Source organism: Salvelinus alpinus, chromosome 32 (assembly GCF_045679555.1).
Source record: "Salvelinus alpinus chromosome 32, SLU_Salpinus.1, whole genome shotgun sequence".
Taxonomy (NCBI): Eukaryota; Metazoa; Chordata; class Actinopteri; order Salmoniformes; family Salmonidae; genus Salvelinus; species Salvelinus alpinus.
Window position 1 is genome coordinate 24,638,905 of NC_092117.1, and position 13,023 is coordinate 24,651,927.

The following is a 13,023-nucleotide window of genomic DNA, read 5'->3' on the forward strand; positions in this document are numbered from 1 at the left end:
GTGTTTGGTTGACAATGCGAACAAATATCAACATTTAAAAGAGATGTGTCTACTGCTTGGATACTTAGATCTAAGCCACTGGCTTAATCTTATTATTTTATTTATTTAACAAAAGTGTTTGGTTATAATGGAGACGTGAATCCAACATATCATTTCTTAAGTTGTTGACAAGTTAATAGGCAATTTACTGTATTGCGAAAGTGATATTGAATTGTGTTTGGTTGACAACGCTATCAAATATCAACATTTGAATGAGATGTTTCTGCTGCTCCCTCTGTGCCACTGAATCTGGCTTTAATTCCAGTTTGTCTACAAATGAATCCTTTATATTTTGGATTCGCGTCTTGATTTCAACCAAAAATCTAAGTTAAAGAATAGGACTAATTTAAACTTTAAATGCACTTCACAGTTTGATTTGATATCATCCTATTCTTTAACTTAGATTGTTGGTTGAGATGGAGACGTGAATCCAACATATAAATTATTAACTTATTAACTGAAATCAACCAAAACTTGAAACCCTAGGCCTATATGAGTTGTCTATTTTTAGTTGAACCCTGGGTTGAATTGAAACAAAAGCTGTTGATGACTTTGTAAATGCTATATATCCCTAAATGGCATTATTGATGATACAGTGCATTCGGAAAGTATTCAGACAACTTGACTTTTTCCACATTTGTTATGTTACAGCCTTATTCTAAAATGGATTAAAAATATATATATATATATATATGTCAATCTACACAAAATACCCCATAATGACATCACAATACCCCAAAATGACAGCACAATACCCCATAATGACAGCACAATACCCCATAATGACAGCACAATACCCCATAATGACAAGCACAGGTTGTTAGAAATGTTTGCAAATTGTATATGAAAAAAAATCTCAGTACTCAGTACTTTGTTGAAGCACCTTTGGCAGCAATTACAGCATCGAGTCTTCTTGGGTAGGATGCTACAAGCTTGGCAGACCTGTATTTCTACCATTCTTCTCTGCAGATCCTCTCAAACTCTGTCAGGTTGGATGGGAAGCGTCGTTGCACAGCTATTTTCAGGTCTCTCTAGAGATGTTCGATCGGGTTCAAGTCCGGGCTCTGGGTGGGCTACTCAAGGACATTCAGAGACTTGTCCCGAAGCCATTCCTGCGTTGCCTTCGCTGTGTGCTTAAGGTCGTTGTCCTGTTGGAAGGTGAACCTTCGCCCCAGTCTGAGGTCCTGAGCACTCTGGAGCACAGAGCTCCTGACTAGTCTCCCAGTCCCTGCTGCTGAAAAACAACCCCACAGCATGATGCTGCCACCACCATGCTTCACTGTAGGGATGGTGCTAGGTTTCCTCCAGACGTGATGCTTGGCATTCAGGCCAAAGAGTTCAATCTTGGTTTCATCAGACCAGAGAATCTTGTTTCTCATGGTCAGAGTCTTTAGCTGCCTTTTGGTAAACTCCAAGTGGACTGTCATGTGCCTTTTACTGAGGAGTAGCTTCTGTCTGGTCACTCATTCATAAAGGCCTGATTGGTGGAGTGCTGCAGAGATGGTTGTTCTTTTGGAAGGTTCTCCCATCTCCACAGAGGAACTCTGGAGTTCTGTCAGAGTGACCATCAGGTTCTTGGTCACCTCCCTGACCAAGGCCCTTCTCCCCTGATTGCTCAGTTTGGCTGGGCGGCCAGCTCTAGGAAAAGTATTGGTGGTTCCAAACTTCTTCCATTTAAGAATGATGGAGGCCACTGTGTTCTTGGGGAACTTCAATTCTGCATAAAAAATGTGGTACCCTTCCCCAGATCTGTGCCCCGACACAATCCTGTCTCAGAGCTCTACGGACAATTCCTTCAACCTCATGGCTTGGTTTTTGCTCTGACATGCACTGTCAACTGTGGGACCTTACATAGACAGGTGTGTGCCTTTCCAAATCATGTCTAATCAATTGAATTTAACACAGGTGGACTCCAATCAAGTTGTAGAAACATCTCAAGGATGATCAATGGAAACAGGATGCGCCTGAGCTTAACTTTGATTCTCATAGCAAAAGGTCTGAATACTTAAATAAGGTATTTATGTATTTTATATTTATACATTTGCAAAAATGTATAAAAAGCTATTCACTTTGTTGTTATAGGGTATTGTGAGTAGATTGATTAGGGGAAAAAAGTTGGAAAAAAAAGAATCCATTTTAGAAGAAGGCTGTAACATAACAAAATGTGGGAAAATGGAAGGGGTCTGAATACTTGCACTGTACATGCCTTATAGAGTGTGGATTAGTTTGTGCCCAGTGGAAGGGGAAATATGACATCATTTTTCCATGTGACAGCTGCAGAGACACAGTTCACAGGCAGCGTAGCAATTTGCAGCTAATAGAGTAAGACCTTGAACAGCACTACTAAAAACACTGGCTGTATTTTATCCAATTAGTCTGGCGGAAATGACCATTTAGGAAGTTAATTGTTAATTACCCATCTTATGAGACAAAGGATCAAGGCATTTAGGAACATTTCTGCCAACTGTCTCCCTGCACACGGAACATTTTACAGGGATGTGTGGGATGACAAAGAAATATGACTAGATAAAAACATTTCGACTTAAATGTCAGGGATATTTCAGATGTGATGCTCCAATATAAGGTATTTCTACAAATTCTACAAAAGAGAGTAAATGAATGCCAAATGTAAGTTGACCTAATGTGCTTAACTGAATGGCAGTGAAAGGTAATGTGTGTCCATGAATCAATACATTTCAGTGGGAGAGAATATGTTCTCTTTTCTTTAGGAAAACCTGTTCTGTCATTTTTGTGGTTTGCCACAACCATTCATCCACAAATCCATTTAAATCCCAACCCAAAAAGACATCCATCTGCCTTATATTACAGCCAGAGTTGTTTACTCGCTGTGCATACAGGGGTTCCAAGAAAACAGCCATCTAATGCATTTTAGAATGGAGCTATATGATAACAAGGCCAAAATGTATTTATGATTGACCAAGGTTCTGAGGTAAACTTTGCTTGCTGCCCCTCCCTGGTACAGATACTCGGTAGCATTAGGGTTGGTGAGGAGAGCCAGGGCTAATGCAGCCGACTTTCATCACAAACCCTCTCTCTCTCTCTCTCTCTCTCTCTCTCTCTCTCTCTCTCTCTCTCTCTCTCTCTCCTCTCTTCCTCCAGACACTCGGCTGCATTAGCCCTGGCTCTCCTCACCAACCTATCCCCTCCCTCCGTCCAGACACCCAATTACTTAGAGAGCAGCGAGACACATTCTTCACCCACCGCAGCCTCCTCTGACGTGACATTGCATTTGTCAACTCTAAAACCAAAATGAAGGCAACGACAACAGCAAACATCCCTGCTTCCCTCCCTCCGTCCCCTCCCTCCATCCCTTCCCTCTGTCCCCTCCATGCATCCCCTCCCTCAGTCCCCTCCCTCCGTCCTCTTTCTCCATCCCCTCTCTCCATCCCCTCCATCCCCTCTTTCAATTCCCTCCCTCCACCCCCTATCCTGGGTGTAGCTTACTGGTCTTGTAGGGGGAAGTCAATAGGCTGCTGCTGCTGTAGGAGACTCTCATAGAGCCCCATCCATCAATCTAAAGGTCATAGGAGAATGGTGCTGTCCCAGCATTCCTCCCAGTAAACATGATTAATGAGAGGGCTGTACATCATCCCCAGTCTGCACAGTTACCCAGCAGGCTTCACTTCTCTCAGCAACCCACCCCCACAATCCCATTCCCACGGCTATAAGGTATGTGAAACTCTTTTTATTTCATTATTTTCCAGTTTTCAGTTCTGTTCCATGAACCGGTTCCAACCCCTGAGTACCCCTGAATCTGGCAAATGATGGAGCACTCACGTGACAAAGTATTGTTGTTTTTCAGTGAGACTCAGAATATCCAACAGGTTTGCCTTGGTGATAGGACAGGAAACCATCCACTAAGACAAGAGGTGAATGAGAGACAGGTGCATGCAGGAGTGTGTGAGGTGAGTCAGGTGTGAGGTGGTGTGTGTGTGTCTCACCTGTCCATCTGCACTGAAGGCCAGGCAGGCCACTCCATGGGAGTGTCCGTCCTTGAGGACAGAGATGGTCTGTACGCTGAAGGTGTCCCACACACAGATGTAGGGTTCCTTCCCTACCTGACCTGTTGCCACCAGAGACCTCTCAGGATGAAGGCCAAGGCTAGAGAAACAGAAGAGGAGATATAACAGGGAATTAGGCAATACGACAGGAAATACGCACACAATGCTGTTGAAAGAAACTCATGAAATTCAGATTAAATATGTATATATTCTGTTGCTCTTTCTGGTTAAAACAGGGTGTGCCCACTCTTACACAGGCCAGTGGTCTTGGGAAAAAGGGTGTGTAATTCAGTTGCAGAGTGACTCCAGCTTTAGCACTCAAAAAACCTGATATCGCCTACGTTTCTCTTTTATTACAAGAGGGGTTACCATGTGCTTGATTTATCATTGACATTACTACTCTTGTCAGTATACACAGTGTTTGTTCCTTTGTCATTAGCCATTTTCAGCCCTATTCCTAAGTCAAAGGTCACGGTAATGTTTATAAGTGTATTTCATGAAGTAGTAGTACACTCAACATACAGTATCGGTAACATCTAGCTCAAGAAGCTCATCTGATAATGTCTGTGTCTAATAGCGTTCAATCTGAAACTCATAGGTTATAGACGCCACAGTGGGTCATTGGTAGCTCCAGGTGCCAACCTCCCTCCCTTGTTCCTTTTCTTCCCCTTCTCTCTCTCTCTCCCTCTCCCTCTCCCTCTCTCCCTCTGCCACCACTTCCTCTTTATCTCCCTCTCTCCCTCCCTTCCCTCTCTCTAGGAAGAGAAGAGTCCTGTTGTAGAACTTGTTGCTGAACAGAAGCCCACAGGTCATTGTGCTCCTTTATGAAAGGTGCCCTGGTGTTCTATAAATACATGTGATTAATAGCATCATTACTGGGGCCTGGCCGAGCGGCAGACATTAGTGTGTTACTAGCATCAGCCACACAGGGTCAGGGATCATCACACCACCAATGGACTGAGGAAAGGGAGGCGACCACGCTCAGTACTGCTCAACACAGTGAAGTCCTCTGTGACCTTGACCATAAACACAGTACAGAGGACAAGTGGTAGCCTTACAAACCAAGCCTTGCCATTGTAAATGGTCCAATCATACAAATGAGGTTAAAAGGACCATTTCTATCAGGAGAAATGTCCTGACAGTACAAAGCAGACATGACAGTACACACTGCACAGCACATTGACATGTCTTTCTTTCTCGTTCTCTTTCCTTGCTCTCTCAGTCCCTGAACGTCTTTCTCTCTCTCAGTGCTCAGTCTGACTGTCTCAGACTCTTTCATCTCAAAGCCTCTTTCTGTATTTTCTCGTGGCTGTAAATCTGGGCTTGGAGCTCTGCCTGGAGCTGAGGTGCAGCAGAGGAGAGAGGGGGAGGGGGGGGAGGAAGAAGACAGAAATAAAGGCTCTGAGAAAAGAAAGGGAGTGGGAGAAATGGAGAAACCCTCACGCAAGAGAGTAAGAGAGAGAGAGAAAGAAAGAGAGAGAGGGAGCTCAGTTCTACTCAGCTGACTCTCATTCCCAGGCAGTCTATGTCCCAGCTGGCCCTAACAAGAGCAGACATGCAGAGCTTTCTGATGGAGATGGAGAGACTGTGGCATGAGGGCAGATTTGCATAGGTTTCAATGGCTGTTGGGTTTGCAGAGGCCAAGGCCAGGAGCAGAGGGACTGCATGTGAGGACAGACATCAGCAGATGCTCCATTCATGCAGTGTGTGATGGCAGCCTAGCCAGTGATGGATAAACCTGTTGATTTATTGACAGCAACAATCATGATGAATGTGTTTGGGTACATTACATTAAAAAAAACATGAACCAGAAGGAAAATATGTGTTTTTTGTATCTTTCAAATTTGTATCTTTTCTTGACTCCATAAAATAACAAATGTAAAATAATATACATACAAATTTGATCATTGATGAGATGATTTATTATACTAATCCATTATTCATAGACAAAATGGTAAATAGTGAAGAAAAGAGTCAGTGGCAGTAGGACCAGACTGCAGTATCAGACTCTCGTCACACAAACAAACAGTAATGTGATACTCCTCTGCAGACTGCAGTATCAGACTCTCATCACACAAACAAACAGTAATGTGATACTCCTCTGCAGACTGCAGTATCAGACTCTCCTCACACAAACAAACAGTAATGTGATACTCCTCTGCAGACTGCACAGGGAAATCCCCCTGGGGAAGGAAATCAGAGCCAGGCAACACTGCTGCCACCTACCCCCCCCCTTCCCCAAAAAAGAAACACTGCTGCCACCTGGGAGAGTCTCCTGATGCCTGTTCTGATGCTCTACCTACCTCAACAGACTGTTGCTGTCTATGCAGCATCGGTACTGTAGGAAGAAAAACTGTCTATCAATCACTATCTCAATCATTTTCTTCTGTCATATTCTCTCTGAATAACGCTACAAGTTAAGGTCCTTCAGTACATGCAACAAGGTTGGTGATAATCTTTCAGTTAATCTTATTAACTGAAAACATACTGTACTTTTCTGTAGTCCAATGCCTGCCAGCGCCGTATGTGAACAGTATAAGCTAATGTGAACCAATATGTCTCCAGGGAACGATTTAACAAACAGTGCACTAGCAACCAACCTGCTGACAGCATGGTTGCCTTGACAACCGGACAGCCAAGGACACAGGAATCAAGATTAAGAATTAAAGTTTAACTAGAGGTGAGTATCAGCAGGCGTGGACAACAAACTTTACCTACACAAGAGCAAACCATCCTCAACCAACAAAATGTCCCACAAAATATATCCTTCTGTAGCATACTGCCTTTATGTTAAGAACACAATATTGAGATACATTGAAGAAAGGTATGCACCCTAGAAAAAGCCAATATGTAGTCTCTTCTCTCCAGCAGAGCACCTTGAGGCTGGCGAGCACGACTAGGCTGTATGTAGCCTAAATTGCTCCTTTAAAAGGAATTAATAACCATGAAATAAAAGACAGTGAAAAGGATGGGTCTGTCCCTTTCCACCATTTATAAGAAAAATACATACTCTCTCACTCTCTCACCAAAAACGGTATTTTCATTAGATCTGGAATTGCAGCTACCCTGAAGGTGTATGATGAATAGAGCTCAATTGGGCCAATCCATTACTCACTATGCTGCCACATAACTCTGTCTTATCAGAAAGCCCTGGTCCTATCTACTTCACACACAGATCCTTATCATTTAGACCAGGGGTGTCAAACTCGTTCCATTGAGGGTCGAGCGTCCCCAGTTTTTTGGGGTTTCTCCTTTCAATTTGTGTCCAATTAAGACTTAGACAACCAGTTGAGGGGAGTTTCTAACTAATCACTGACCTTCATTCATCAATCAAGTACAAGCAAGCAGCGAAAACCCGCAGACACTCGGCCCTCCGTGGAATGAGTTTGACACGTGATTTAGAGTAATGGAATGTTGAGATTGAGGCAGAAATCCTTGAAACGCCGCAACAGATCCAATCAGTTCTAACAGAGAAGCATAAATAAAAACATTTTCACTAATGTGATAGCCTACAATCTCTCCATGACCTAAAACATCACCCTACAGTTCACTCTAACAGGCACCTAGGTCTACTTAGCATTCACCTTAACATTGTCATTCATCCAACCTACACTGCTAACCCCTCACACATCCACTTCTACAAACATACCACTCCACTTTCCTCTAACCCTTCCGTGACCTCTGCTGCTCGTGATGTTAGTCTGACTTCCTGTAATCTTTCCCACTCATTACTAGCGTGTTTCTCTCCTGTAATCGTACGCTCTCTGTCACACCGTGATCTGTTTCACCTGTCTTTGTGCTTGTCTCCCCAACCCGTCCAGGTGTCACCCATCTTCCCCAGTGTATTTATACCTGTGTTCTGTTTGTCTGTTGCCAGTTTGTTTTGTTTCATCAAGCCTACCAGCGTGCGCCTGTCTTGCTCTAGTTCCTGTTTTCTTGTTTTCCCGGTTTTGACCATTCTGTCTGCCCTGACCCTGAGCCTGCCTGCTGTTCTGTACCTTGTCACACCACCCTGGATTACTGACCTCTGCCTGCCCTGACCCCGAGCCTGCCTGCTGTTCTGTACCTTTCGGACTCTGCTCTGGATTACTGACCTCTGCCTGCCCTTGACCAGTTGTTTGCCTGCCCCCCTGTTTTTGTAACACACTTCGAAACTGTCTGCATCTGGGTCTTCTCCTGAGCTTTGACACTCTCATAATTAGTGAGTTCCTCTCCTGTAATCTTGCCCTCTCATAAATAGTGTGTTCCTCTCCTGTAATCTTGCCCTCTAATAATTAGTGTTCCTCTCCTGTAATCTTGCCTTCTCATAAATAGTGTGTTCCTCTCCTGTAATCTTGCCCTCTCATAATTGGTGAGTTCCTCTCCTGTAATCTTGCCCTCTAATAATTAGTGTTCCTCTCCTATAATCTTTCCCTCTCATAATTAGTGTGCGTTCCTCTCATAATTAGTGTGAGTGCCTCTCCTGTAATCTTGCCTTCTCATAAATAGTGTGTTCCTCTCCTGTAATCTTGCCCTCTCATAATTGGTGAGGTCCTCTCCTGTAATCTTGCCCTCTAATAATTAGTGTTCCTCTCCTATAATCTTTCCCTCTCATAATTAGTGTGCGTTCCTCTCATAATTAGTGTGAGTGCCTCTCCTGTAATCTTGCCCTCTCATAATTAGTGTGTTCCTCTCCTGTAATCTTGCCGTCTCATAAATAGTGTGTTCCTCTCCTGTAATCTTGCCCTCTAATAATTAGTGTGAGTTCCTCTCATAATTAGTGTGCGTTCCTCTCCTGTAATCTTGCCTCTCATAATTAGTTAGTTCCTCTCCTGTAATCTTGCCCTCTCATAAATAGTGTGTTCCTCTCCTGTAATCTTGCCGTCTCATAAATAGTGTGTTCCTCTCCTGTAATCTTGCCCTCTCATAAATAGTGTGTTCCTCTCCTGTAATCTTGCCCTCTCATAAATAGTGTGTTCCTCTCCTGTAATCTTGCCCTCTAATAATTAGTGCGAGTTCCTCTCATAATTAGTGTGCGTTCCTCTCCTGTAATCTTGCCCTCTCATAATTAGTTAGTTCCTCTCCTGTAATCTTGCCCTCTCATAAATAGTGTGTTCCTCTCCTGTAATCTTGCCGTCTCATAAATAGTGTGTTCCTCTCCTGTAATCTTGCCCTCTAATAATTAGTGCGAGTTCCTCTCATAATTAGTGTGCGTTCCTCTCCTGTAATCTTGCCCTCTCATAATTACTTAGTTCCTCTCCTGTAATCTTGCCCTCTCATAAATAGTGTGTTCCTATCTGTAACGCTCGTCGTTGGAATGAGAAGAGGAGGACCAATGCGCAGCGTGGTAAGTGTCCATATTGATAATTTATTATCATGAACACAAAACAAAATAACGAGAACGAAACGAAACAGTCCTGAACGGTGAATACAAAAAAAACACTGAACAGAAAATAATCACCTACCAAACACAATGAAAAACAGGCTACCTTAATATGGCTCCCAATCAGAGACAACGACTGACACCTGCCTCTGATTGAGAACCATACTAGGCCAAAAACATAGAAACAGACAACCTAGACATACAACATAGAATGCCCACCCACATCACACCCTGACCAAACAAAACATAGAAACATACAAAGCAATCTATGGTCAGGGCGTGACACTCTCCTGTAATCTTGCCCTCTCATAATTAGTGTGTTCCTCTCTTGGAAGCCTGTGTCCTCGGGAAAACCACCATCTGCTCCAGCAAAACGATAGCAAAATCACCCTGGCTATTCTTAGCAGCCACAGAATCAGCTCAGGCTAAAAACAGCAGAGAGGGAATCTGCCAAGAGAGGCTGGATTTCACAGTAAAAAGCAATAACCCTGTTTATAAATGATTCAACCAGGTTGGAGGGCAAAGAGGGGAGATAAACAGGAGAAAATTAAATAGTGCTTTGTTTGTGTTGCCTCAGAAGATTCAATATATTCCTCTGCTCCTGAGGAAGATGTTTACCTTACAGCGATAGCTCAGCCAAGAGACAAAAACATTCAAGAAACAGCTAGAACTCATAGTGAAAAGGTACTCATTGAGCTTCATTCGTTGGGCTACTGTACTAATGGCTACAGGATATGTTGTATGAGCAACAGGAAATATAACCGATTAGCAATGGAAATTCTGCAATAAGGGGAATCATTTAAAACATGAATAGTCTCAGTTAATCTATAATGAGCGCAATTCCTCTGAACATTTTAAATAACTTATTGTTCTTATTCATTAAGGGCTCTATTTTAACAAACCTTACGCAAATTGGTAAAACCTTACGCAACGGCGCTATAGGTCCGTGTGTGTCTCAGAAATATTTTTGCTATTTTCACAGCAGGAATTATGGGCGCAATAGCTGGCGGTGGAGCAAAAGGGCTGGGTTTTCATGAATAAACTAGTTGTAGGTGTGTCTAGGCTTGCCCCTTCACTGGCCAATCAGAACATGCTCCATGGCTAAATATGTGGTTGCTTCAAGTTGTGTTTAGGGTATTTGGTTATCAACTTTTATGTTAGTCCATTATAAATAGCCAATAGAAACAAAATAACAAAATGTAGGCCTATCCCATATTTGCTAAATATGTTGAACATATTTGTTGTCCACATTGTACTAAGTAGGCTAATTGCATGGCTTCAATATGAAAATATATATTTTTAAACATAGCATTAGCACTGATATAGGCTTACAGTAAATTACATTATGTCTGAGCTATGCATACATTGTCAATATGCAAGATTAAATTCACTATTGAAAGGACGTAAAAAGACAGTGAATAATTCTAATCAAATTCAAATAAAACGACCTAACAACTTGTTTTGAATAGTCTAAATACAGCTACAGGCACCATAATTTCTCCACTTTGGCATATAATATTAAGACAAGGTAGACTATGGAGGGTTTTACGCACATCCAAAATTCTCAATATCCAATATAAAGAGAAAGGGGGAATGTCCACTTACCGTTATACTGTCCACAAATGTTTTATAAACATCTTGAAACCTTCTTACAGATCATATTTGCACTTCTCCAAAAATAGCAGACGGCTTCTAAATTGCATTACAGCGAGCCATGCGTTCTCACCATAAAGCCATGGACAGTGAATCATTCTAATATGCATATCTCGTTCCATTAGCAGGCACATGTAGGCCTAAGGCCAAGGGCTCTTAAGCAGGAGTAGCCTATGATGTTTGTCCAATTCATCGAAGATAGCTATTAAATAGTAGCCTAGGCCTATACAGTAGCCTAACACTACAATAGTCCTAGTTATAACAAACATGTAGCCTATCTAGTGTTCTACGTTTAAAAAGTAAATCGGCTTCAACATGGAAATATTAGGCTATAGACAATGCATTCGCTTTTCCACTTAGCTTACCATCGTCATTGATATGGCCAGTAGTGACTTTGTAAACAAGCCTACAAGCAGATTCAGCACCATAGACAGCTGTCAAAATTCCCATGATTTGACAGTTAGAGGAAAGTGGAAGATGCATTTTTTGACAAAATAATAAACAAAAAACAGTAAGCAGTATTTTTTAAATAACTTGATGTTCCTAAACAGGTTTCCTACAGTCACTAACACATTTCATGTAAAGGAAATCGTACATAATGAGCCCAGCCTTTTCACAGAAGCTGGACAAAAATGATGTCCAATATAACAAAAAAATGGGGATTTCGTTGACTGTTTTGGCATATTGGCACACATTTTTAATGAGACACCTCAAATATTTCCACCCATCCCACCTCAGCGCAAGCAAGCTGATGTTAGACAGGTAAATTACAAACTGTGGCGTAAGGGGTGGAAATGCCAGCGTGACATTTTTTACATGACGAAATTGCTAACTAACATGCGTTTGACACTGCACCTCCCTACCGCCATCTGAAAATAGAGCCCCTAAGTGTCTGCCACCAGACAGTGTTGGAAGGAGTACTTTTATTAAACTGAGATTATAGAGCTGTGAAGTTAGATACACCAAAGGCAAACAGCGTATCAGTCATTCTAACAGGCCTCTCAGAAAACCTTCATCTCAATAATGGAACAGACAGTTTACTGTGTGTGAGTGGTTTTGTCTGGAAAAAGCATGAGCTGTTATGACTGAGCTAATGACTGGATTACACCACCTTCAAAATGAATAGGATTCCCTATTACAGATGTAGGATCTTAATTTGAGTCAGTTTGCTACAACAGGAAAATAATCCTACAGAAACAGGAAATGTGAATTATATGGATTATAAATAATGGACATTTTTGTAAGGATTATACATTTTTACGTAAGGGAAAATCAAGTCTGAAATTTCAAAGTGGAAATTACAAACTTCAGAAGCCTTTTTAAACCTCAAATACACACACATTTTAAATGCCCTGCATTCCGGGAAAGTTATCCTGCAACAGGGTGATCAAATTAAGATCCTACACCTGTAGATGCCATTCCAAAGGTATCCAGTGAATATTCTAGTAGTACTGGAAAATGCCTAATGGAAATACAGTCCTGTATAGCCTATTATTTCATACAATTTCAGTACAGCACAGCAAGAAAAGCATCTTCGTTACAGTGCTCAAGAAAGAGCAGAGACATTACAGATTTTCATGATGAAAGATGTGCTTAAATGGTCTGTACCGTAGTTGCCTAGGAGTGTCAACGACAAGACTTGTTAAAGTACAAACCAATTGGAAATCAAGCTACTCCTCAGACACTCACACACGGAGGTAAATTCAGCTACTGAGATCTCATAGAGATGCGGTGAATTGAGATAGCAGGCGTGGTAGGTGTAAGAACAGAAGGTGGGAACATTCATTGCTCAAGGGGCAAAGAAATGGTGGCAAACTGAGAAGCTAATTTCCGTGTCAATTTTAATTAAGTGTGCTGAGGGTGAGAGGCAATTACAGGAGAGGAGACATGCATCAACTATTGATATCTGTTGTCATTATCCTGTGACAGGTAATCCCAAGGCTGATC

At 42.1% G+C, this 13,023-nt stretch overlaps 1 protein-coding gene across 4 annotated transcripts in view; it reads right to left on the minus strand.

The window, feature by feature from the left end:
• Window positions 1-13,023, minus strand: part of LOC139562199 (echinoderm microtubule-associated protein-like 6) — a 126,308-nt gene that overhangs the window by 97,920 nt on the left and 15,365 nt on the right. For all 4 annotated transcript variants that reach the window (XM_071379646.1, XM_071379643.1, XM_071379645.1 and 1 more), the window contains exon 2: window positions 4,002-4,161. In XM_071379646.1, coding sequence (XP_071235747.1) covers window positions 4,002-4,161 — 160 coding nt within the window. The remainder of the gene's footprint in view (window positions 1-4,001; window positions 4,162-13,023) is intronic.